This window comes from Syngnathus typhle, linkage group LG9, assembly GCF_033458585.1.
Source record: "Syngnathus typhle isolate RoL2023-S1 ecotype Sweden linkage group LG9, RoL_Styp_1.0, whole genome shotgun sequence".
In the NCBI taxonomy this organism is placed as follows: Eukaryota; Metazoa; Chordata; class Actinopteri; order Syngnathiformes; family Syngnathidae; genus Syngnathus; species Syngnathus typhle.
Genome location: NC_083746.1, coordinates 2,721,750 through 2,749,736, shown reverse-complemented (window position 1 = coordinate 2,749,736; position 27,987 = coordinate 2,721,750). Strand labels below are relative to the sequence as shown.

Below are 27,987 nucleotides of genomic sequence, written 5' to 3'. Positions count from 1 at the left end.
AGGCTTGCAAAATAGTTAGGAGGAAAAAAAATACCCTTTAAACTTTGTAATAGTAATACAAACAGTGCTGTACGGAAGGTGTGCATACCGCTCGGAAGAACGCGCACACACACACACGCGCTAACACACACGCACGCACACACACACACCCTACTGGCACCTTTATCATGCTCATAGATATCAGCATTATGAACTCTTGTGCTGATGGACAGAAGAAGCGGCGTTGACATTCGAGAAAAAGGCTGGTGATGCAACCATTTGAGACGGAAGCCAGTTTGTTCCAGTTTCAAGTTATTTGGTCACTTCACCTACTACAATGCTCTTAGAAAAATAACTTGTGAGGAAGAGAAGTGTAACAATATAAATCGCTCTTAGTTGACAGACAACATACCTTCACTTTTAGGCATACACACATCTGTACCACAAAGTGCTGTGTGTGTACTAATAAATCTCTACTGACCCTTTTGGTAAACTAGACCCCACATTCGAACCCACATTCTTTTCGGGATATGCAAAAGTAGCAAAGGAAACATGCACAAAACATCCTCATGGACAAAACAACAACACTCCAGAGGTGAAAGGTCACAAAAGAAATCAAATATAGATTACTGTAGAGGAACACAATGTAGCTCACTGGCTTTCTTCTTTTTCATGCTTTCAAATTGACAAGGGAATGAAAACACAATGGGCCTCATTTATTAATAAATATGTAGAATTGTTCGTACTCTGCGCACAATTTGAAAATATACGCAATCTCAGGACATATTCATACCAGGCCCAAAAAAAACCCAGCTGAGAGACCTTTATACCTTCAGTCCTATTTTTGAAAGGTTTGTAGCAAACATATAACAACATACAACAATGGCGAACTTTAATCCGAGAGTGTAAACACACATTGAAAAATAAATTATGAGGCGATCAATAAATAAAGATGACACAAGTTGTTGAACACTGGTTATCACGTCCGCCTCGCAGTTAGGAGGGTGCGGGTTCGATTCCACCTCCGGCCCTCCCTGTGTGGAGTTTGCATGTTCTCCCCGTGCCCGCGTGGGTTTTCTCCGGGCACTCCTCCCACATCCCAGAAACATGCTTGGTAGGCCGATTGAGCACTCCGAATTGCCCCTAGGTGTGATTGCGAGTGCAAATGGTTGTTTGTCTCTGTGTGCCCTGCGATTGGCTGGCAACCAGTTCAAGATGTCCCCCGCCTACTGCTGGGATAGCCTCCAGCACGCACGACACCCCCGTGGGGACAAGCGGTATAGAAAATGGATGGGTGTTGAACTGGATAGTAGGGAATAAATATATTTCACCAAAGGGGGATTTGTATGCCTCCCGGTTGGTTGTCGGACATTAGTAAATGAGGGCCAGTGTGAGTGGAAGTAAAGTGAAAATACAACTATTCCTTAAATGCCAAGAAATAAAGGAAATGCATTGTAAATGGCCAGAATGTATCCCCACTGGACCTTGTTTGGATTTTCTTTTTTTTTTTTTAAAGCAATTTCAATACACAAGTTACTAATTGAAAGCACAATTTAGAGTGTAGCTGGAAGTAAAAATGCAAGTGTTGGCCTTTGAATATAAATAGTAGAAATGGAACCATAATATATCCCCGGACAACATTTTTTGTCGTAAAGAAAGTGTTAATTATCGCTGGTAAACTACAGTTTCATCCACCCTTTGACATCAAAATGTTAGAAATTTAGCAAAATTGAGAAAAAAAAAAAGTTTTTGGCACATGTTGCACCTCAAAATGCACTTTAAAAAAAAAAAAAACACAAAATGCGAACATGTGGTGTATAAAATGTGCAACTAAAACAACAATCATGAAATATTTAAACAAAGTAGCATGACAAAATCGTCGGGATACAATACGGAAACAGCACAGTGAGTATCACTGAGGTCAAGATGTTGAGTCCCCAAATCGAAACAAATAGTGTGTGTGTGTGTGTATTAAATCTACGCCCGTTGTTGCATATAAAAGTAAAGTGTGTTCTCGAAAGGAAAAAGAGGTTGATCCGGAATGAGCTACAATCGTCAGCTGGAGATCATGACGGACAAATTGGTTTGACATTCTACTGATTGATTGTGACATCGCCTATTCAAGTCTTCCTGCTGAGTACCGCACATCATCCATCACGTGTCAAGTTACATCAGTCATCGATAGTGACTGCCACCAAGACAGGGGAACAAAAGGAACATTTCTTTCAGACGTGACATTAGTTTCTGCAGAACATACAAAGGGCACAAAATCATCCGGAAGTAATAGACAGTCACTCTGAGAGCGGCTGTAACCATCACTCTGCTTGGAAAGAGTATTAAAGCCACAGCGACATGATTTTCTGTAAATTTGTCTTTCTTTAAAAGTTGCAATTTTACATAGAAAATGAGACTAATGATGTAAGGAGAATAAGTCATAATAAAACAAGAGGGAAGGTATAGATATAGATTTGTTCTCATAATATGACTACATTATTTGGTCAAATGAAAACTTGAAACACTACTAAAAAGAGAATATTCTCATTCTGTTGTAAAATAAGAGACTTTCTCGATTACAACCACCCTCATAAATATTTTGACCTTAGTAATATTGCGGCTTTATTCTTTGCAACTTTTCCCTGGTAATTTTCCATCAATTTTATTCTCCTGAAATTACAATCTTTTCTTATTAAACCATTATTTTTCTCTCATAAATTATGCTTATTTTTAAAGCCACAATCTTTTTTTTTGTAAACATATCTGTTTTGCTTTGAAATAATTAAACATTATATTTGAATATTTATTTCAGTGAAAATTTGTATTTTTACGGATGTATATCATTTGACTTTGATCTTGTCACCTTAAAAAGGGTAGCACAGCTTTGTAAAATTGTTCATCTAACAAACTAAAGTTCTACTGAATTTATCAACTCAATTTTGAAACCCGATGATTTTATTCTTGTAAAATGATTTTTACATGTTTTCAGTGTGGCCTTAATACTCCTTAGTGCCATCAGGCTACATGGTAGACAAAAATACTTCAGTCCTGGCTACACACATCACCATGCAAAGAGTTGAGACATGCAAGGACACAGAGGTGAGATGGAATAGTGAAAATAAGTGTCCCACGGAAACTACTGTAAGCAGGCATGTATGAATTAAGGCAGGGTGGCGACAATACTGCACATCCCTCTATTTTTTTTTTTTGCCCCCCATTTGAATAGCACGAGGTGTTTTTGTGTGTGTGTGTGTGTGTGTAATAGACCACTTCCTTTCTTTTTTGAACACCTTTGGCTTCTAGCCTGCTGCTGTGTGTTTTACCTGTAAGGCAAAGGTGTGTCACATAGAAAACGTACATACACGCACACCTAAAGGGCTGAGCTGGACGGCAGCCCTTACTTGGCCAGACCACATAGTGAACATACACATCGAGTGTATTGTACATACAAATTTTGACACAAAATAACAAAGACGTCATTGTACCAACAGGCTGGAGAGTATCTTGCCAATTGTTTGTTCAAATATGCAGAAGATGTCAGAAAAGCAAAAGAATGTGGTGGGTGTTTGGATGACACTACGCCAGGCCAAACGGTGAGCTTGTGTGTTGTGTAAATTCTCACCCTTGAGATGATGACTAAAGTTGGAGCTTCAGACAGACGTTTCTGGCCCCGGAGCATAGTAGGCAATCCCCGCCCCGGAAAGGCGGAGCGTGCACGGGCTGAGGGAGCGCAAGTTTGCCCTCCCCCCTTCTGCCAAGTGCGCCAAGAGTTTTTGGGGAAGGGGGTCGGAAGCGCGAAGCGGCAGCGTCTCCACGGCGCCAAGATGAAGCTGAGAGGAGTCGACGCTCGCGCCTTCGTAGGAGCGGCGGGACGGGAGCTTGGCCATGTCATCCCATGACAACTTGTCCCGATCCTACATGGACAAATGCAGCATAGTCAAAGATTTTGAAGAGAGAAAAAAAAAGGGAGCAGATTAGCGCCACACCTGCAAAACAGAAGATCTTCTTAAATCAAACTGCCCTGAGGTACAATGTGAAAATCAAACAAAAATATACTAAGCATTGCCTTTACTCATTTACTCAATTTTTTGGGTGATGCCAAAATAAATTGAATGTAAAGATTGTCTTCTGTGTATACAAACAAGTTTTATTAAATTAAATTAAATTATTGTAATATTCAAGTTCAACTTCCTTCCATTAAGATTTTTCTCAATGCCAAAGTAGTGTTACCAATATAAATGCAATATACAAACGTACAATAAAACGTTGTCAGTGTCGAAAATCATCATCAGTCAACATGATCAAGCAAATAGTCACAACTGCAAATCCATCATTCAACACTAGATGGCATTACTGCTCCTCATACTAAAAAGAACACTTTTAGTTACCCTAAATATTTCCTGCAGTTTGGAAGACCAGCTTTCACACTGAAATTTGGATGATTCAATTGAGTAAAAGAATTTTTCTTTTTGCTTTTCTGTAAATGTAAAACGGGTGCCTTGGCTCAGTAAAGGTTTGGAAAGGCTGTTACAGATCATTAAGTAGTCCATTTCTTGGCAAAGGGCTTTTTTTGTACAATGTACGATGTTATCGGGATATATTGTGGTCTTAAGATAAAAACGTTTAGGACACTACATTATAAGATAGGAAAAGGAGGAGGGCTCTTTTACATCTAGCACGTTGCAGTTAGATGATGCGATGTCAGGAGAGCGCAATTAAGATGTGCGGTCTTGCCCCCCCCCCCCTCATGTTATCTCCCAGCATGCATACAGGAGTTGAGGCCTTGAGAGTCACCTGCTCTTCTTGTTCCTCCTTCGTCTGTTTGGCTCAATCAGAAACTCATTCTGCTGGATGACTGAGAAAGCATGAAGATGGTGGAGGGCTCCACGGTAAGGCACGGGCGAGGTTTGGACTGTTGGGTTACCATGGGTTGTGGGGGGGGGGGGGTGAAGACATGGAGGGAGGAGGACAGTCATGACATTTGCGTCAAAGGGAAGAATGGGAAAAACAAAACGAGGGTGTTGGGTGGAAATGTGATTATGGTGGTGTGTTAGAGATGAAAAGAAAAAGCAGGAAAAAGAATCTGTCAGTGCTTCCATTCATCTCCCGCCCCCCAATTCGTGAGCTAGGCTAAACTAGGGTGAGGAGTTAGGAAAAGGGGGGGGTCTCACCTGAACACGCTCTGTAGCTGTCGGGCACATAGCCCTGCAGAGGACCTTCTTAATGACATCAGGAAGCAGGCTGACCGTGATCAGCAGAATGATGCTAAGCCAGGCAGGCCCGCTGGACAGCATTTGCATGAAGACGTAATACATCCTCTGGTAGTTAAGGAAGGGCCTATGCACCGGAAAGTGAAAGATGAGGTCCGGTTCTCCCATGATGCACAGATCAATGGCGCGATTAAATGGAGCAAGGAAATGATCATCCAACTTTACCAAATGATGCCTCCCCAGAGAAGAGAGAAGATCACATAAAAAAGTAGAGAGCCCCAGATAACAAAATGATTGATCCAGGTCCAGTGGTGCGTGTCCAAGGCGAGCTAAACAAACACAACAGATCCATGTATTTTAATGACTGGCTAAATTGTGCGTCAAAGGTTTTGCCTGCAGGCTCAACTGTCAAGTGCAGTCCATCATTTCACTTCTCATGAGCAGAACATTTAACGTGAAGCCGGAAAAATACCTTAAGTGTCACAGTGAACACCAGCACAGTGAAAACCAGAGTCCCGAAGGTCCAGTTGCCAAACATCTGCATGGAAAAGAAGGGAGAAGACAATCCGTTTTACAATCAAGCGCACAAGGCAATCATATTGATTGATTAGTGAAAGGTTTGGGGTTTCGCCCTACATAGCGGCAATATTTAGAAGAAGCCTACAAAATGCACTTGTACTCTTTATGTTAGGATTAGATTGATTATTTTCTTACGATATATAACATCCATACAGTGGGACCCATCAAAGAGGCATAGTTTCCATTTCAGTCTCAATTTTCTGGAAAATGAATTGAGGAAAGTTTGAGGATCAACCATCATCTTGACTAACCAAGTCGATGGATGGATGGATGGATGGATGGATGGATGGATGGATGATGGATGGGTGATAGATAGATAGATAGATGGGTGATAGATAGATAGATAGATAGATAGATAGATAGATAGATAGATAGATAGATAGATAGATAGATGGGTGATAGATAGATAGATAGATGGGTGATAGATAGATAGATAGATAGATAGATAGATAGATAGATAGATAGATAGATAGATAGATAGATAGATAGATAGATAGATAGATAGATAGATAGATAGATAGATAGATAGATAGATAGATAGATAGATAGATAGATAGATAGATAGATAGATAGATAGATAGATAGATAGATAGATAGATAGATAGATAGATAGATAGATAGATAGATAGATAGATAGATAGATGGGTGATAGATAGATAGATGGGTGATAGATAGATAGATGGGTGATAGATAGATAGATGGGTGATAGATAGATAGATAGATAGATAGATAGATAGATAGATAGATAGATAGATAGATAGATAGATAGATAGATAGATAGATAGATAGATAGATAGATAGATAGATAGATAGATAGATAGATAGATAGATAGATAGATAGATAGATAGATAGATAGATAGATAGATAGATAGATAGATAGATAGATAGATAGATAGATAGATAGATAGATAGATAGATAGATAGATGGGTGATAGATAGATAGATAGATAGATAGATAGATAGATAGATAGATAGATAGATAGATAGATAGATAGATAGATAGATAGATAGATAGATAGATAGATAGATAGATAGATAGATGCTTTCAACAAAACAAGAAGGTGTGTGTGTAAAGGGTGTTAGAATGAATGATCCTTGGAGTATTTTGACAAAACTTGTGTTATCAAAACACATTGGAACTGGGTCAACTAGTGAAAAAAATAACGTCATCATGTGTCTCCTAAATCGGCATACATTCAACGTATTTGCCCAAAAGTAGAAGAAACACTTGATATTTTTTAGTGCAGTCTTCATGCCTAAGGAATGTTTATTTCCGCGACTGAATGGACAAACACACATACACAAACAAATGAAAACACTTTGGACAAGCCAATGTCGGATCATCATCTGAGGTGTTATTCTATTTGCTAACACATCAATATCATGTGAGGAGTTTCCTAGAATGATGGAGCACTGGGAAACTCCACATTGAAATGAAGATGGAACCGAATGGGAAAATGAAAACTAAAAAGGGCGTGAGCGCAGACAGGGAGGAAGACAGGCTTACCATCTGCGTGTTGGTGGTCATGAGCTGGAGGAGGCAACAGAGGAAGAGGAGCAAAATAAATAAAGGAAGCAGAGAGAGAGAGGGGGAAGAAAAGAGAAAATAATCAGGACAAAAACGCCAAATGAATCTCGTGATGTTTCAACGGAAAAAAAAAAAAAAATCCATAAAACAAAATCAATAATACAGAGCGATATGCTATTGTCAATATGAATGGAAATCTATCTCTTGCTATTTTATGACAAGGCCAAAGCCATGTCTAATATTGCACTGGCACAATCTGGTGGCCAGCCAATTATATTGAACGAAGGGGGAAGATCTTAATTTAGTCGGTCATAGCTTTGTCCAATGGAAATAAAAGCGCTTTGCCTTAATGTTGTGGCATCTACAGACAATTACGAACCTTTTCGATTAGTCGCCGATTTTCACGGTTTGTAGCGGTCCGTATGCCGCACAAATAAAGAGCTCACTATATTGCGATCATTTATCTATCTCAATTATAGACGGCTCAGATTGCAGAATAAACGACACACCAGTCATATTAAAGGTAATTACAGTGATTCTTTTTCCAAATGGCTCTCAATGATTAGGTCAGGTCCAGCATTTTATATATGGGATTTCCACCCATTCTGAGGCTCACCTGGCCATTGCTGGTGAAGGTGGTGTTGTCAAACAGGAAGTAGGCACCAAAGAAGAAGACCACTGCGTCAAACACGCCCAAACATGTCCAGTACAAGAAGACTGGCCAGCGGAGGAGGGAGTTCTTGGCAATATCCCTGAGGGGAAAAACCTTGCGGCATCAAAACTGGCCAACAATTTCTTCAAGATGAGGTAACACTTGCACAATATAATGATTCAATACAAGACATTGAGAAAAAAAATCGGTCTTCCCATAATAGTAATTTTAATTCCCTTACCTCATACATGTCAAACTCAAAGCCCAGGGGCCAGATACGGCCCGCCACATCATTTGATGTGGCCCGTGACGAGAAATTGTGCATCGACTTCATGTGTCAATACTAAATTAAAAACTTAGTTCACTTTTATAAAAAAAGAGATACTGCTAGCATTTTTTATTCCCATTCATTTTTTTTTTTACAAATATTTGACCAGTTTTGATGACGCTCTGATTTCAAGACTAGCTATTCATCAGTTTGTTGTGTATACAATATAAAGCTTTGAGAGTCATAATGGCCTTCCGAAGGAAAAGGCTCGTGAAAAAAATGTCTTTGACACCCCTGCCTTACCTGTACAAGGAGGGCTCCCGTTTAAGTGTGTCCATGGTGACATGCTTCTCCACCAAGCTGTAGAGGAGGATGGGCAGTGACGTGAAGCTGATGTTATACAAGGTCAAATAGGCCGTGTCGTACAGAGGCTGCCGAGGGACAAAACACAATTTAGTGTTTGGTAGGCTCTCATTTTTTTCATATAGGTTCACTAGGAGCTTCTGTTTTGAACAGAACCCAAAGAGCTCTCTGCTAAAGCATGGGCGCATAACATCTGGTCATTACACGATGAGCAAATTGCCAAGGCCATTAAAGACTTATTTGTGGTACAGAGCTGACTTGACAAGTTAAATACTTACCTGCTGGGAGAATCCGCAGAAAAACTGGTAGAGGAACTGCGGGAAGATGAAGCATACATTCTGCAAAGATTTAAAACGGGCCGGTTAAGTACACACGAGAAGCTACGTATTTCTATGGTGTCCAAAAAAAGTCAACTGTTGTGACAGAAAGCACCCACGATGATCATCACAGCCAGTTTAAATTCAGGTACCTTGTAGAAGAAGTACTGGACGAGCTCAGCGATGCGTATGTAGTAGTAGTGACCGTGAACTAGCAACATTTTCTTCAGATGTTTGAACTTGGGGATGGCGTAGTCGCTGTTCCTGGCAGCCTGGCGCCCCTCTTTGCCCATTATCCCTGGAAGGACACACAGATAGCAGCTATTGAATATTCAAATTTCTTCAATGAGACAAAAGAAACAGGATATTCTTTTTATTTTAAAATATTTTGTATAACAACTTAATGTCTAACAGTGTTAGAGAAGCAAAACGAGCTCACCGATGCCCACGTGCGCTTCTAAAATCATGCTGACATCATTGGCTCCATCGCCAACAGCGAGGGTAATTGGGTGCTCCTTGGAGGCCTTGATCAGCTTGACGATCTGAGATAGTGAAGAATTCCACTGGCTCAAATCCACTGCATGTCATATGACCCCCGTAGTGTGTGTTTGAGTATCTCTTACCTGCGCCTTCTGCAGCGGCGCCATGCGACAGCACAGCACTGCGCTGCAGTTTCGACAAATCTCCAGGAAGATCTCGCGGTAGTTGCCGTGGCCGGCGCTGTCCTGCTTGGGCTTGAGGACAGCCGACAGCGTGGCCCCGTCAATAATCAGACCGAAATCCAGGCAGTCCACAGACAGCCTGTGGGAACATTTGGATAGAAGTCAGAGGTTTAAACTAACTTGATTATATTCAGACTAAACAAAGGCAGTAAGGTTGACCTTGTATTGGCACTGTCAAAAAGCTTTTCATTTAATCCTCTATGGTAGTTGTAGTCATTTAGCGTCACACCTTATTGACTTGAACACAACTGTAATTTTTTTTTTTCATTGAAAAAAGGTTTGGGGAAAAAGTAATTGATTTTGACTGACTGTCTGCAACGTGGTAATTACACTACCGTAATTTTCGGACTATAAGTCGCACCGGAGTATAAGTCGCACCAGCCATAAAATGCCCCAAAAAGTGAAAAAAAACCATATATATGTATATAAGTCGCTCCTGAGTATAAGTCGCCCCCCCACCCAAACCTATCTTGCAGCAGAATTTGTGGCCCTTACCCAGAAATGGATCGCTGTCTGAGAACTGTCCTGTTGAGCTCAAAAAGAACATCATGCAGACTCTGCTCTTCTGTGCGCTTCTTGGTCAGCTCCAGGATCTGAGTGCTCCGACGAAACAGCTTGCTGGCATAGCAGGTGGCCGCCGCCGTCTCCATTTTGTCCCCGGTCAGCACCCAAACTTTTATTCCCGCCTTGTGCAGTGACTCAATGGTGTCTGCCGCCTTCTCCTGGAGCCTGCGGGTCAATAAGTCAATAAATGCCTCAGCCTCCAGCAGTGGGGAGAATGTGGGATGCAGAGGTTAAAGCATTCATCAAAACGTGAATCAATCCTCGACCGAGTGGTGATAACTTATGAATGTGCGACTCCCCACTGTCCCACAACATCTCCGGTTTATCTATTAGGAAGTCAAACTGGTGGACCACCAATCGGTCAGCTCGAGAGCTGCCTGATAATCAATCCCCTCTGTCTTGTAAAAACAAAGAAAAGATCTCCAGATCTCCAACGAGGCCAAATAGTTTTCATATTCCCAAAGGCAACCAGCACGCCATGTTTTTCCTCATCGAGTCACGATAACGCTATTAACGTCATGATTCATCTCCTCTTCCTCTGCTTGTCCAACCAACCTGTCCTCTACCGCCGTGGCACCCAGGAGCACAAAGTCTCTTTCGATGATGTCATAAGCCTCAGCCAGCCTCTGCTCCCTCTCCTGCAGGGCCAGCTTGGCGTCGGTCAGATGGCGACACGCCTCTTGGTACTCGGACTCCGACAGCTTCTTGTAGGCCACGCACAGGGTTCGCAAGCCCTCCTGTTACCATGGCGACAAATGAATCAGCCATTAGCTGCTCACTAACTTGTTTATGCATTGCCTTCAGAATCATTGAAATTGCACATTCATGATTTCATCTTCAGAATTGCAGCCAGACTGCGGTAAAAAAAAAAAAAAAAAATGATGTAATCTTGGCTTTAATTCTTACCACAGCATTTTGCTCCACCCGTGCCTTCACCTGTTCCACCTTGCCAGATACCACCAGAGGAAAAATGGCAGAGTCAGCACCCTTGCAGAAGAGCAGGTATTCTCCTAAGAGCGCACAAACATGTAGAAAATTAGAGTTCCAATAAACTACTCTATATAGATTAGCACAGTGACTTCCAACCAGTGTGTACTTTAGTCGCATTATTGTGTAATAATCAGGCGTGCTGCTGTAAATCACCCAATTTTAATTCATTGGTCTGCAAATTATTTATTTACTCAAATAAATCATCTAGCTACATCAGGAACGCACAGTCAAGCAGCAAACAGAATCCCTAATTTGCACTGGCTAATCACAGAAAATAACAACAGAGGGTGCTAAACACTGTTAGCGTACTGTTATGTTATACAAACAACAAAATGTCATGCAAGCATTTTAATCTGAAAAGCATGTACCGTAATTTTCGGACTATAAATCGCACCGGAGTATAAATCGCACCAGCCGTAAAATGCCCAAAAAAGTGAAAAAAAAACATACATATGTATATAAGTCGCTCCTGAATATAAGTCGCCCCCCCTCCCACTCAAACTATGAAAAAACCTGCGATTTATAGTCCGATAATTACGGTAGATGTTTTCTAATGACGATGATTGTGTGACTTACCTGAGCTTGTCCTAACAATGACGCTCATTCTCCTCCTCACAGAGTCAAAGTTGAGCACATGAAGCAGCTCAAACCTGAGTGAAAGCAAAAGTTGGCATAAAAACTCTTTCAAATGTGTTGATCATTCAATTCAGTGTCTTTTTTTTTTTCTTGAGGAAGGACAATTCAACTTTTTTAGGGCAACCATGCACTTAGGACTAGAGGCATTCACCTTTGAAGAAGGCTCTTCAGTGTGATATGGACTCGATGGATAGAACCAAACAGATGTTCCTGGAGGCTTCTTGTGCATTGTAATTCATAAATTGACTAAAATACTGCAGTGTCATCCTGACTCAATTATTTTTCGTTATGCCCCCCCCACCCCGGAAGAAGAATATATTTCACGCCCCACCAACTCTCCTCAGTAACTAAAAATTAGGATAAAAAATGTAATAATCACACCCCTGCATAACATTGTATCCTAATTAATATGTTCCCTGGGGTCACACATGCTCCCCTGGCATCGCACGGCACTCATTCAGAGGGTTCTAGTGTGATATTTTTATAGGTGTTGCATTGGTTAACATTTTGAGACTATTAAGTAAAAAAATAAATAATAAATGGGGTCAACATCTTTTTTTTAAGCCTTGAATGAGAATTAAAATGGATTACACACATACCAACTCTCAACTTCTGATCAAATTTGTTAAATGTGAAAATAGAGCAATAAGGCAGACTGAGACTACTTATTTTATCGACTGCTCTGTCCGATCAAATCAAACGTTTTTGTTTTTTTTTTATCTAAAAAGAACTCTTGCATCATATTCCCATCCCCCCATGTCTAATCAATGGCTTTCCTGCGGTGTAACCACAGCAACCACTTGGCACACCAACCTTTCAATCTCGTCGTCTTTGTTCAAAATCTCCATGTAGTTGTCTTTCAGTCTCAGGTAGGTGTAACCTAGCCTGGAGACAAGAGATATGGCCAAATGAATGCATGCATGATTTAACACAAGATGCATTTGTTATTTTGAATGGAAACATGATCACATGTACATGTAACAGTCCGTCTGGGAAAGCAACAGACCTTCTGACGCCGCATTCTGGACCATGTTTATGGAGCCACTTAAAATAGAACAGCGTGTTGCTTTGGGTGTACTGACCTCATCATATTATGGACTTGGTAATTTAGTTTTCAACTGCGGAGGGTTATACAGTTCAAATATCAGGCATACTGCACAGTATTTTGATATGTGAATACCGAGGAAAAGTGTCATTATTCTATTGCCAATAATTTTGTTTATTGCCTGTGTACATTCTCAGTCATCCAAGTCATAATCATTTGTAATTAGTAACTGGATTCCTTTTGTTTGTTGAGGATGTTTTGCTATTAATCCAAAAGGTTACTTCCGTTCAGATTTTTAGGTGTGGAGTCCATCTATTTAGGCCTTGGTGGACGTGTTGGATAAAGAGGATTGCTATCTACACCCTTAAAAAAAGTCAAAAGAGTTCAAATAATCCAATTTGGGTTCAGAATTGGATGGTTTAGCTCAAGACAACTATTTTTTTTTTTGTACAAAACAACCCAACAAATTGGATTGTGTTTTTACAAACCGACCAATTTTTAATTCAGCGCAGTCGCCAACATCAGGATGCATTAGCTAATTTGGTTTTGACGAGCTTGGATGCTTTTTAGCTTGTCCTCTTTCAACTAATTGAATGTGTTTGCAGGTCTTAATGTTGGATTTTGGGTACCATTTATTTGGGTCACATGACTCACTAAATGCCACCTCAGTCGGCACGGCGGTGATGTCATTCACAAGTTACATAGTGTGTATGAAAATACAGTATATGACTCATCTTTTAATTCTCACTGACCTTTTCATTCCCTCCACTAAAGCGACCTCATCCGGGGAGGAGGAGATGTAGAAGGAGGTGGGTCGGCCCTGATGGATGCCCTTCTTGATGCCGTCCACCGTCTCCTCCTCTTTCACTTGCACCGTGTGACACAGACACAATGCTCGGAAAAACAGGTCCTCATGCTCCTGCAACCGCAGAATTTAATGGATACAAGTAAAGTCAATGTCAAATTAACGAGTTTTCTTAACGCTATGTTTTACTCCAAATCTATGAGGCAATAAAATATGACATATATTTGATGTACTTTTACACACATTTCAACTGTTTGGCAGGGTTATGTTATATGATGGATACTGCTGACAAACTATTTTTGAAATGTGAATACAGTTGCCAGAAAAAGTGCGCCATTACTTTTATGTGTACCGGGGGACGTTTCTTCAAAAACCTACATTGAGGATTGAAGAAAGTCACAATTTTAAAACAATAGTTGTAATATTACGAGAAAAATTCTGAATATTACGATTTTTTTTTTTTGAGTTGTAATATTCGATTTATTCTTGTCAAATGACCATGACATTTTTTTTTCAGAATAATGAATGATTGTGGGATTTGTGCTCATCAAATGCAAACAAGTCAGGTCTTCGCTTTTGTTTACTGCAGAGCGCACACACACTTACTCTGCGGTATCCACCAGGTGAGGAATCGATCATGTCTATGCTGGAGGCAGCGCTGAGGATTTGACCGTTACAGATGGCGTGCGGAATGTAAACGTTCCCATCTACGCAGCATTCGATGAACTCCATGTTGTTCTCCGTCAGAGTGCCCGTCTTATCAGTAAAAACATATTCCACCTGGAAACAAAGAAAGATGAATGGGGATGAGGCCGGGGGAAAAGAAATGCTTACAAAGAGGAAAAGGATTGCGAGTACCTGACCCAGTTCCTCATTGAGGTCAGAGGTGTTGACTTGGGCCCCCTCTCCCAACTCCTCATCAAACATCTCCTCATCCCACGTGATGAAGTAGGAACCCAGGAATTTCTGCATCTCCACCGTGACGTACATGGACACGGGGATGATGTAATTGAACAACACGGTGAAGGCCAGGAAATCGGTGAAAGCTCGAATCACCTTCGGGAAAGGAGACGTTTTAGAAGAATTATGGGAACATAAAATAGGACTGGAAGATGGAGCGTTACTGGCACACAAGATAAAATAATAAAATGAAAAAAAGGTTGAAATGTTAAAAAAAAAATGGTCATTTTATGAGTTTGTATTATTATGTGAAATAAAGTCTAAATTTATAATGTTTACAAAAACAAATGTGAAAAAAAATGAATCAACTAAAAACTAAACGCACCACGTGTCGCTGTCGCTCGTTCTCAGTTCTACGGTTGTACCAGGGCTCGTCCCGATCTGGAGACCACTGCCAGGCATATTTGAGAATAGTATTGATGGCTGCTTTACTGATCAGGATGCACAGATAGACAATCAGAAAGGCATTCATGGACCTGTGGGAGAGAGAAAGAAGTCAGACGAGAGTGTTTCCCACTAACAAATTCGGATGCGGTCAGGCGAGATCTCACTTTTCGACGGCGGAGCGCTTCTGTGATTTTGACTGATAATTGAGCGCCATCTTGGTCTCCATGCCGGTATAGATGGCAACGGCTGAGGAAAGAGGTGACAGAAAAAATGGGTTACCACGGCAACGACCCTTAATATGAAGAGACTTGAATAAGAATAAATGATTACCACAAATATGTTGTGTGTTTTTTAATGTTGCACCTCTGAGTAGTAAGTTCTCGGCACCAAGTGGTCTTAAGCAAAAAAAGACAGAAGTAAAAAGAAAGAAGCAAAATTGATTACGAGAAAAAAAGGCAGACATTCCCAAAAGTGAAGCTATGATAATATCAAACATGAGTGAAGTAAGTGATGACCATGAAAATGTATCATTTTCTAAAACATAAAACAAGTGAATTTATTAAACCAAACTACATAACGTAAGTCTGCTAGCCTAATGCTAGCACACAATGCAAAACACCATCGATGGAATAACATCACTAGCGTCAATGTTCTAACTCTTTAAGTGATGGATATATATGAGAATACTCACGGGTACATATTCTTTATCCACGGCAAAAAACTAATAACGGACTGAGTCATATAGCTGAGAATTATTTTTTGTATGTCTGTTACAAAACTGCTCCCAGGTGGTCAAGGCACACACAACAGAAGGCGCATGATGTTCAATGGTCATTGAAACACGAAAGAATGATGCACAAACTGTTCTGGTGAAATATTGTAGAGCATTATTTTCGAACTAAAAAAACCCCGACATTTTTGTTGATGTTTTTTTGGCGGCTGGAACTGATTAATGGCCTCCACATTCATTGTAATAGGGAAATATGATCCGAGATACAAATGTTATGTGTTCCTGGAAAGAATACATAAATGTACTCTCCCTAGCCTTAAATCATAAATCTGGACGAGCATCCCAATGAACATACAATGAATCAAATGAAGACCAACCTCACAACAGGCTCTTCTTTCTCCTTGTAAATATTGATACGTCCCACAAATCTGAGATAAGCAGAAAGACGAGACAAGACAAGCAGCCATTAAGGAAGGTGACCTTGAATTTTTTCCACAAATCCCAAGGTGTCACACTGTCACTCACTTGTAGAGGTCAGGCTGAGGTTGTTCACATTCGATGGTGGCATGTAGGGAATCCACCTCTTGGTCCGTCCTAAAGGCCATGGTATCTGGTATGGCGTAGTAGGTCTGAAGGAGGACAGGCAAAGTAAGTGGAGCATTGCTTGGAGGGGAGCTCATCATGGGGTCCCATTTGAGCAGAGGGTGGGTGGAGTCCTGTACGTGTGTCTCGGTCATGCGTGTGGTTGATATGAGTGACATTAGTGGAGATCAGTGCAGGAGAGGGGCTAAAAGAATTCTAGCTAGCTACCTTTAGCCACTAAATTAAATAATATAATTGTTGATAAAGTATTTTATTCACTACTTAGCAAAGTGAACCTAAGCTGCCCTCTAGATTTTGGAATGTATTTGTGGCACCTTATGACTAGACTCCCCATCCAGGCTGGTGGTGGTGACATAGCAGGTGCCATCTTGTCGGCTGGATGAGAGCAGGATAAGGTCACATGGGAACGTTTCATCCTCCCTCACCACCACGATGTCGCCCACCTGCCGCGGCAACATCCATCATAAATGACGGGCCCCACATGAAGACACTTTTTTTTTTTTTTTGAAAGGATTGCGAAGTTGCATAACAGATAATGCCGAACGAGCAGCTTACGTGGCACGGATAAAATCCCATCGTCATGGTGACCGTACACATGACACATGCTCTGCGAATCTGCGTGATTAATATATTCATCATTATTCCTGCTGCCGGCTCACGCGCTAATCCGCTCCGTTTGATCCACAAAACACGGCCGCAAAACACAAGAGAGACACTCGTGATGACAGGGAGGAGGGGAAGAAAGTGGGAGAGCAGACGCAGAATAGAAAATAACACGAACAGAGAAACATTACCCTGCACGTGGATGTGGAATTTATTTTTTTCCCCCCATAAGCCATTAGAAGTGAGGAAGATTATCGTGGCGGCAATACTTCAAGGTAGAACAGTAAGCGATGAAACAAAGCTCAGTTTTAGAGTTTACAGGGCATCATTTTTGATGTTGACCCTCTTGTGCAGCTACGTTGAGGGGGAATCCAAATATTAGGAACACCTCTCAGTATGATGCATTGTAGTTCAAAACTACTGAGTGGATTTTTCATTGTTTTGAAGCCTCATTTTGCGGGGGAACGTTTCGATTTTACAATTTTGAAGCCTTTTTTTCCCAAATTTATTTTTTTAATCATTCAAATTTGGAAGAATTCTTCTCGATTTCGAACGTCCGCAGACTTAATGCTAACATACAATGCACAACGCCACAGGCAATTGCAGAAGATTTGACAATTTTGTCAGACCAGGGGAGAAATGTCGACAAAGCAATGTCGGCTTCGTGGCCTCAGGTGCCGTTTGCATTTAACAAGCCGGTTCTTACCCTCAGCTTGTGACTCTGCGTCCTCACCGCCTTCCCCCGCTGCACCACGTCCACCGGACATTCGTTGATGGAACAGTCGGCTTTGTGCCGCAGCCAATCCTCGTAGCCCTGAGAGGACAAAATTGTTAAAGAAGGAGAAGAGGAGGAGGTGGGTGGGGGGGGGGGGTTGAGCGCTGGACAGATGATTGCGCAAAAGTAGAACCGGGTGTGATTCATTAGCGTTGCGCACATTGAGCTGGGCGACCTGCTTGCTTGATTTGGAGCCAGCACGTCACACGTTGGATTTATGTCCCGCTAAATTTCGCTTCTCTTTAGCCGGCGCGGCCCCATCTATCATTGATAGTAGCGTGGGGGGAGGCTACATCTCCCCTGGGGCTCCAGTGATGAACAGAGGAGAGCATTCATTACCATATTTCTCACATCAGCAGGCATATTCAATGCGCCCAGAGAGGAATCTGTGTATGTACAGATAATAGAACAGCTGATTGGAGTCCCTCGCTGGAAGGTGTGGGCTCAAAGTGAGTGAGTGAGTGAGTGAGTGAGTGAGTGAGTGAGTGAGTGAGTGAGTGAGTGAGTGAGTGAGTGAGTGAGTGAGTGAGTGAGCGAGTGAGTGAGTGAGTGAGCGAGCGAGCGAGTGAGTGAGCGAGCGAGGGAGCGAGCGAGCGAGCGAGCGAATGAGTGAGTCAGTCGGTCAGTGAGTGAGTCAGTCAGTGAGTGAGTCAGTCAGTGAGTGAGTCAGTCAGTGAGTGAGTCAGTCAGTGAGTGAGTCAGTCAGTGAGTGAGTCAGTCAGTGAGTCAGTCAGTGAGTCAGTCAGCGAGTCAGTCAGCGAGTCAGTCAGCGAGTCAGTCAGCGAGTCAGTCAGCGAGTCAGCGAGTGAGTCAGCGAGTGAGTCAGTGAGTGAGCGAGCGAGCGTCCGTGTGTGTGTTGTATACCTGTTTGATGGCGGTAACAGTGATAACAAAGAAGAGGGGCAGGCCACTGGTGACTGGGCTGGTGGGGGTGTCGATGATGAGCTGGAGGGAAGGACAGGATCAGTGGTTTGCTCAAAGTTTTTGCTTCACGTTCCAAGCAAACTTCAGCTATGCAGCAGATATGCTTTTTAAAGATGATGACGGTAATGCAGGTAAACGCAACGTTTTCCTGTATGAACGTTGTGACTCTTCAAAAGGGAAGAAAATGAACCAGTTTATGACCAAGGTCTTATTATTGAGTTGTGTTCGTTATTGCTAGATGTTCGTCCTATTTTCAAAAGACTGATATCATTGGAAATCTTGCCAAACAAGATAACATATTGTAATTGAACAGTTGTTGTTTACTATTTCTAATTAATTAATAAGTAATGTAATTCCACTCACACTCACGATGTGGCTCAATAATCATAATTTCTCCATTTTCTGTTATCTCTTCTCTTATTTTCTTCTCTTTTCTTTCTTACTGCTATTTACTTACTGCCATCGCTCTTCTTCGTGCTACCGCTATTTTTGTTTTTATTCTTCTTGACCTTGGGAGTTAAGTTTAGCATTCGCATTCAGTCTTATTTCAATGCAAAAAAACACCGTCTTATATTCGGGCCAATACGGTATACAGGTTGATGGAATCGCATGCATGATGATACTACTCGTTCTCACCTGGACAAGAAATATGACCAAAAAGTAAAAGTTGGCAATTCTTCGGAACTGTTCAAACAAGTTCTTGGGGATGAAGTTCCAGAAGGTATACTGTCGAAAGTGAAAAACAAAACCACCATTACTTATCAAATAAATAATACTGTATCTCCATTTGGTCTTTAAATGCCTCCTGATACAGTAGTTGGGGTCTTCTGACCTTTGAGGACACGATACGGTTGTCGGGGTAACGCTGAGGGATGTAGGCCTCAGCTCCCGGAGGGGGTTCTTTATGGCCGATGTAGACTGTCCGACTGTCGACCCAGATCTCCTCCCCCACGCACTGATAGAGAGAGCGAGAGAGAGAGAAAAGCAGATATAAATAGAAGCACAGGTAAAGACAGAAGATTGATTCAACTGTACTGCTCATTTATGATTAGAGGCGGGGAATATGCTTGAAAGGTGTATCCCGATAAATATTTCATATCAGTCGATATTGATTTATATTGAATTTCCTTTAACTGTTCAAAATAAGGACTCAGAGGAAAAAAAGGCTGAATTGAGGTCATTTTAGTTAAAAATATAACAGGGCAACAAACCGATGAAAAAGTCAAATAAAGTGGTCAATTTAATGACTAAATATCTTTTTAGACAAAATGTGCTTAGTGGGGCTGGGCGAATCATAATGAACCTATTTCATTGAAGTCTATTGATAATTATTGATTTTCTTTGACTTATTTCAAATCAGAAAAGCAAATAGATAAAAACAAAATCTATTCTAAAAAAAATAATCTAATCTAAAAAAAGCCTGTTTTTGTGCTCCAAATTGGGTGTTTGTATCTAGACATTTTTTTTTAAATCAATATTGCGTGCAATCTCTATCGATATTGACCAGGTGTCTACTGCAATATATATTGCTACTCAATTATTGCGCAACCCTATTTATGATTAACCTCTCACAAGATCAATCCGTCCATTATCTGAACCGCTTATCCTAGCTAGGTTGGCAAGCGCATCGTTTGGAAAATTTGATTGGGTCAATGAACAGATCTGTTGGTTAGCAGAGTGCGTTTTCCAAGGTGTTCTTCATATCGGACAAGGCTCATAACACATTGGCCCCGAGGAAAACATCCGTTGGCAGAGTGACCCGGCTGACACAGCTCAAATGCGCACTGCTGATCATTCGTTGAAAAGTTCTGGAACAAGCACTTCATTGTTTTAATGAGCCCTCACAACTTTGGCACAGATGCCACAAATAAATGGGATGTTTTTGGGTGGGATTTTCATAATTGCATGTTAAAGGTAAAATGATGTTCCTCACAGCATTAATAGCATTTGTGTAAATCATTGCAATTGGTTTGATTTGTCAAACGCACATAAAGCGCAACAAACAATCGTGATTTGGCATCTGCTTGATTTTCTTTTTTAATATTTAAAGAAATTATATTGAAAATGAAAGCACATATTGAATCTTTAAAAGTATTTTGAAATGTTTTTTTTCTACAATGCATTTCATGAGGCATCATTAAAATTTGCTTTAACTGCTGTGAAAAAGTTCATGTCCATTTTTAAAATCTCTACGTTAATGGGATGTCCGGAATGCGGACATCCAATTAAAGTCAAATTAAAAATTAAAAAAACGACAACATTGGACATTCGTGTTTTTCACAGGACAGCAACATATTGGAATACACACATCAAACTCAGAACCGTTAAAAACAGAATGCGCTGCATGATAAAAGCTTGCGCTCGCAATGTAAACAGGAACAGCAAGCTTTGGAACTAAATGAGGATGGGGCAGCACATCTCTAAGTTAGAGTATACACAGAACAATCAACAGGCCGGGTGAATTGAGGGGACGAAAATAGACAAGCTGCCAAGAGTGTTAGCTGGCTTGAGACCCCATCAAAACATTGAGAGGGTGCGTGGAACATGACCCAGAAACATAAGAGTATGAGAGATGAAGAAAAACAAGGCTGTGATACACTAATGAGACCCAGTACCCGAGCTGGATAAAAAAAAAAAAAAAAAAAAAAACTTTCCAAACATTTTTTCTTTCATTTTTCTTAAAATACCACCACAGAAGGGTACTACCGTTTTTTTCCATGTATAATGCGCAAAATTTAACTCATTTATTGTCCTAAAATCTGGGGTGCGCATTATACATGGGTACAATTTCTTTATTTTTTTTTACCCGGATATGATACGGAGGCCGCCATTACAGATGCGCTTTCTTCTCTGCTGTTCACTTCAAACACGCTCCATAGGAACACAATGCTCTCGTATCAGACGCTTGCTCGATCGCCTGCTCGTTTGCTGTCACAATGTACCCTACACAAATCCGAAACATTTCTTCGCTATCGAGTTTGCTAGCGCATGCTCAATGATACTGACCGGCAGAATAACATCCGGTTGTTCCCAAAGATGATCTTTTTTCTGAAATGATTTTACATTTACGGACTTAAGTAGGAGTCAAAATTTGGGTGCGTATTATACATGGGTACAGGCTTTTTTCCAGCATCAACATGTCATTTTTAGGGTGCGTATTATACATGGGGGCGCATTATACATGGGAAAAAACGGTATTTCTATTCCGTGCAACCTGAGTGATCGAAGGTTACAGGCATTCCTGTTAGTTTTAAAACTTACAAGCATAGATTCCTTACGATTTTCTGAATCTTTTGATGCTCAACCTTAAAAGTTCCACTGTATCATGAAGAGGCCATTTAAACGTCATCTCCTTAAATCCGCATTGTTCCATCCTTCATACTGACATGACTAAAGCGCTTTACGGTTTCGGGTATGCGGAGGAAGAGATCAGATTATAGTTTGCATTTATCTGATCATTAATCCTCACTGATCCCAATCAACCTCTGGTTCACTGTTCCATTCGTGTCTCTGCCTTCGCTCTATCACAAAGTGGCCTGGCTAGTCAGCACCTGACATGGAATAGTTTGTCTTTATTAGCAGCAACACAATGGCGGCAGGCTGGTTTTACTGCAGCAAAGTGCTATTCGCCTTCATCGTAAAAAGGTTGGCTACATCTTTATCTTCACACTTTGAGTCAGACGGTCTCAGGTAGCGCCAATAAGAGAAACCTCTGACCCCGAGCAGTTTCTTCAGTGCAGTTTCCAGCAGAGGTGCAATAAAAAGTAACAGACCATTAAGTGGTTTGATTAAACGGTCGCGTCTTGTCCCTCCTCGACGTCGCCGCCGCCACGCTGTGTCGCAGAGACGAGCGCCATGTTGAGCGAGCATCCCTCATTAAGCGAGCTCGGATTTTTTTTCTTTTTTTTTTTTGAATGAACTCCTCATATTTAAACGGGCAAAGACTGGAGCCGTATCTTTTCGTGTTATCATTCACTCACCGGCCATTTAGCTCCATTTGCAAGGTCTATACATCAATCCATTTTTATTGCCCTTTAATTTCCGGGGGTGAACAGGAGTCAATCTCGACTGACTTTGGGTGAGAGCCGGGATAGACATCAACAAGTCGACTTCTGAATGCCTTAAAAAGATAACAATAAAAATCAAGCTTTTGGAGTGGCTAGATCAAAGTCTGGATCTGAATCTGATGGAAATATGGCCTTAATAAGGATGTTTACGCCCCCCAGTCCAATCGATTTCCGATTAATAGTGGCATCCTTAATTAGAAGACAGTCTGCTGAACTATCTTCACAGCTGTAACCTTTTTCTCAACTCCCCTCATGATGCAAACATCCTGCGGCATCACAGGATTTAAGACAACGTAGTCGGATTACTTTAAAAAAAAAACATCAAAATGTGCACGCTGTTGCTTCATCCCCCGCTCGACACCAACTATGATGTAACTCTTTAATTTGGCAGCGCTACTTCAATTCCCGCCCCCCCCTTAAACCACCGCTATAATCTGCACCGTCCATGACCCTCTTCTTCCTTTCATCCAAATTCGACACAGCTAACAACCTGGTAGGAAGCTGTGAAAAGTTATTCCTACGTGCCAGGGGGGCGACGTACAGTATAGCCGCCATGAGGGTGAGAGCGTATAACAGGAAAAGAACTGCCTAAAACGGGAATGTGTCATCTTTTAAGCGTAGGCGAGGAGACTGGAGGGGCTGTGACGGTGTGAGGAACCTTTCCTAGGCTCTTCAGCTGTCTGGAACCCGACTGGATCAAAGGTGGACATGTTTTACGACCCAGGGCGGCAGTTGGTAAACACGTTAACACATTTGCAAATGATGAATAGCCGTTGAAACATTTGTCAACCTTTTTGTGTCAATATTTTCGACATGACTGTTTTCTTCAACAAGGTCGACATGCCAACTGCTATCAACATGAGCCACATTGTGACCACAAACTTGAAAGAGGCCGAAGAACAACAACATTAGACAGCGCTACTTTACTGGACCAAAGGCTTGATGCAATACAATAGTGCACATAATAAATATAATAAAATATAATTTAAGGGAATGTAAAGTAATAAACTGGTTTATTTAGAATTTAACCTGCGCCCAGTGCCAGGCCAGGTAACACACTTCTGGGTGTTTTCCGATTTTGGCTGTAATTTGTAACTCACATTTCCCTCTGCCCCCCAATAGGAAAACTATAATGAATGTTAATCATCGTTTTTGAAGATGTTCCTTCTTGATCTATCTATTCCACTTCTAATCTTTGTAGTAAGACACCTTGACCATCAGTTTGTGCAACATGGAGCCTCAAAACATAACTAGTGATGCTAGGTCGTATAACATACTGCTGTGGTACACATCGCACATGAGCTTCCTGTGTGAAGAAAAAATCCATAACTTTGGACATTCTCTATCTTTTACTGACGCTTTCATCCTGGCTTGGCACCATAGTGGCAACGTTTGACTCCAGTGAACAGCATGTGTGGAAAATTTATTCCTGTGAAGCTTAGATGCAGAGATTTTGCTTCGGTGTTTTTGGAACAGATCTATTCGAGTTATTTGATTGATCGTCGCAGCTCTAGATCAAACTCCAATTTGTTCCCTATACACTACAGTACCTTCACCCTGGAGCTAATTTTAGCGGGAACTTGATAGCACTCACACCACAGGAACTCTTCCGAAAATAAACATCCTGGTAATATTTCAGCGGGATCCGCAAAGCCCAACATTTCTTATCGGAATATTATTTCAGCTGCCATGTTAGAGCCATCTACATCTGTTCTTGTCAAGTCTTTATCAACATTGTTGGTTCTGTTGGACCTGTTTGATCGGGATCTAGTTTGTGAGTCATGTATATGTATATATATATATATATATATATATATATATATATATACACAGCTATTATTACCACATGACTAAAGGGCACAAATGAGCGTGCACTAACACATCAACATTCACCGGAGGTCCCGTTACTAATAGAGTAAATCTCATTAGCGTCAACGTTGGTTCTGGAGCTTGCCGCTGCACATGTAACAGTTCCTGAATTCGAAAAGATACGATTTAACCTGCATCATCTGAAAGGTTATCTTTAAAACTAACATTCAAGCCTGTGAGGAAATACATGGAAGGATTTTTCTTTGTAATAATCTGTCAAAACGCAATGTTCTGATTCCTTTGTGGAAAATGAATTAAACAAATTGGACCGGTTTGACACCCGCTGTCAACTGAAAATGACATCACCGCTGCCAGGTCTCAGGTCGAGCTAATCTAGCAGCACGCCGTTTCGCACAGCCAACTTCGAGAAGCGTCTGCTGGAAATGATGCCACGGTAATGCTTAACGTTACGGGGCCAAACATCATCCTTCTCCCTCCAAACTTCCCGTCAATATCTGCATAATTGAATTCGTGATTCATGGCCCGTCAACTGTGTAATGTCACAGCCAGGATGCAAACGGCCAGGCGGGTGACAGATGAGGTGAGGGGGTGCGTTCAATGACCCACCCGCTCTCTGCAGTGCCGTACTTGTGGTTGTGGCACCATTATGGGCTCCGCTGCTGTAGAGCTCGCAATACCAAACATGCTGAACTAAAAATAATAATCAAAAAAAATAATAATAGCAAGACTGTTATCCTCAAAGCACCTGAGACACTTCAAGGTCAGGTTCAAAGGTCGTGGGTCATGCGTTGAGTTTAATGCGTGTCACAATCAGACACCGAGCGACCAGCTGCACCCTTAATGAACACGAACATGCTGCCTTTTGTTATGTTGACCTCAAAACAATATTTCTCAGAGGAAATAAGAGAGAGAATCAATTCCAGAGTCAAAGTGTGGTCATCATAAAACTATTATTATTATTATAGAGGCAATTTCACCAGTGCATGTCTTAAAAAAAAGACACCAGTGTTCAAATGAACAGTTTCACCGTTTATCAGTTCGACAAAGGTGATGAGTTAAACACAAAAATAACAAAACATATCTGTGGCGTGTCGAGTGTGCTCTACTAACCTTTATTATTAGGGTTGCAATTAAAGATTATTTAAATAATTGATTAATCTGTCAGAATCAGAATTTTTTTTTTAATACAGGACAGTATTATAAAAAACACCGTCCATAAAATTTCCCCCTACCACAACTACCCAGGGTAGTTGATTCGCTGGTTTCCTTTATTATCATCTGGTTGTATTAGTGAAATTGTGAGCTTTTATGTTTTTATAATCAACTATGTTAAAAAAACAAAATAAAAAACAACCACACACACCACTGTTGAACATTTATCTGTAAAATGATGTGTGGGTTAACTGTCATAAAAGGGCAAAAAGAAGTTATCTGCGGTGAAATGCAAAAACAACAAAACATTTGTTTATGCAGGTGGTCCTAATGGAATGGCCCGAGTGGTCCTAATTTTGTATGCAAGTTGCGGGCTTCCCTTTAGCAACGTAAAAAGTGGGCCAGCCAAGTTGATTCCTATTCTGCACATTCAGCGTGCGGTGTTACATGTGGGGATTTACTGGCATGTTCCCCATTCAGCACGACTCAATGGTCCCAACTCAGAGGCAAACTGGGGTTTGTTTTTAGCAGCCTGCAGCTAATTAACCTAAAGCAAATATGCATTTCACACAATGACGCTTTTAAATCATGGATAGGCGTGGCTTTCCCTTATTATGGACCAATGCTGCAATGCTTAAAATAATATCCATGCATCCATCCATCCATCCATTTGTTTTCCTTATTAGGGCTGTGGATGAAAGTGGTGGTGGTTGTCTTCAATTAACCTAACCTCCAAAAATCCACGCAAGCATGAGGAGAACACACAAACTCCACGAGAAAAGCTCCAAGATTTATTCTCATATTTAGGAACTCTATTACTTCACGCCTTTGGTGGGCTCCAAATAGGACTATGGAACAAAATGACCATTCTGAACCCTCTACTTCCGGCCACTAGTTGCCCATGTGGGCACATGCTGATGGGAATGAGCTTTATACCCACTCAACAGTCACTTTTCATTTGGAGACAAAAATAACTTTGATTATCTAACTTCGTTCATTCATCAATATTGGATATTGCGGTTATGAAATACATCGCCCAGCCCTATGTTTAACATCAAACAATTTTGCACTCCAATTTATTGTGAGCAAAGACAAAAACTCAGAAAAGTACAGTCAGCTTTAGATTGCATTTTGTGCATTTATTACAATTTGAGTCTCTTTATGTCTCTTATTTTTAAGTTATGCAACGCATATCGGTATCATTTCGGTTTGAAATAAAAAAAATGTCATTAAACATACCTACTTCTTATGGGCTATTTTAGGTCAATGATTTTCGCCCACTCAGGCTTTAATGTACTGTTGCATGTTCGTGGGTCGCTTACGTATCTGCTGATTATGTTCCGGAGCCGTCTGAAATCCATCCTCCACCCGAAAGCGACTACAAGAGGTCTCCGTGGACTCTCGTGGCGGACGCTACCTTGCACTTGGGTCCATCATCATCGTGCACCGCCGCCTTGTTCGTGATCTTAGTGGGCTGTTGACATTTTCATGGCATCATCCTTCCCACACGCCTCTTCTTCTTCTACCGCTGTGATTTCCCACGCTGCTGGACTACATGTCGGGTGGGAAATATGGCACCTTGTGCAATGCGTTGGACAGGATCCCACGCTCACCTCTGTCTTGGTACAGTGTGGAGGTAGTTTATAGTCCGTGCAAGCGCCGGTTCTGCAGCCGTGGCCCTCTTGATGGAGTCTACACTCAAAAACACACATACAAACACACAAGAGCGTCAGCCGTCAGACGACTACAACGCGCATGCGTACTGGAGCTCGCCTCTTGTACGCGCGCGCGCACGAACACGTGAAGTAAAAGACCTAAATAAATAAAAAAAAAACAATCATAAATCGTAGTTTATATGAATTGCATTAAACCATAAAACATAGTACAGGCATCAATTCAGTACAATAAATATATAAATATTCCAATACATTCACATCACAAATATAAATAAAATATGCTGTAAATACACATTATTGAGCTTTTTTTGGAGGGGAAAAGACTATCTGTGTCCTTGGTTTATTAAAATCACAATGTATGATAGACCTTCAATATTTTAGTATCATCTGTGTGTCATTGTTGTTTAGTTTGTGCTTCTTTAACATTTATTTCCGACCAATAACTGTAATATTGTATTGTATTGATTGTAGAGATCTGGTAAACTATTTGGTTTGGATGGTTACAAATACTGTATTCCAATATATGTTTATAAACAAATGAAATATACTGTATTACATCCATTGAAAAAAAAAAAAATTTCAATTTGATTGATTGTGCAATTCTGGAAAGTAATATTGCCTAAATCT

The 27,987-nt window shown here is 41.1% G+C and overlaps 1 protein-coding gene across 1 annotated transcript; it reads right to left on the bottom strand.

Annotated features, from left to right (window-relative positions):
- Window positions 1–6: 6 nt before the first annotated feature.
- On the bottom strand, window positions 7–27,362 carry LOC133160240 (phospholipid-transporting ATPase IH-like). Its single transcript, XM_061287918.1, has 30 exons — window positions 27,007–27,362; window positions 19,468–19,590; window positions 19,272–19,361; window positions 18,576–18,656; window positions 17,643–17,750; window positions 16,648–16,776; window positions 16,256–16,359; window positions 16,108–16,158; window positions 15,331–15,395; window positions 15,165–15,246; window positions 14,939–15,089; window positions 14,512–14,709; window positions 14,260–14,433; window positions 13,601–13,767; window positions 12,617–12,688; window positions 11,744–11,817; window positions 11,084–11,187; window positions 10,733–10,914; window positions 10,109–10,342; window positions 9,515–9,692; window positions 9,331–9,433; window positions 9,044–9,189; window positions 8,853–8,912; window positions 8,515–8,642; window positions 7,908–8,043; window positions 7,271–7,294; window positions 5,656–5,721; window positions 5,409–5,512; window positions 5,145–5,310; window positions 7–3,887 (listed from the first exon to the last, which is right to left on the bottom strand). The coding sequence occupies exons 1-30, from the start codon at window positions 27,043–27,045 to the stop codon at window positions 3,624–3,626; spliced, it is 3,603 nt and encodes a 1,200-aa protein (XP_061143902.1). The 5' UTR covers window positions 27,046–27,362; the 3' UTR covers window positions 7–3,623.
- Between the last annotated feature and the right edge of the window lie 625 nt (window positions 27,363–27,987).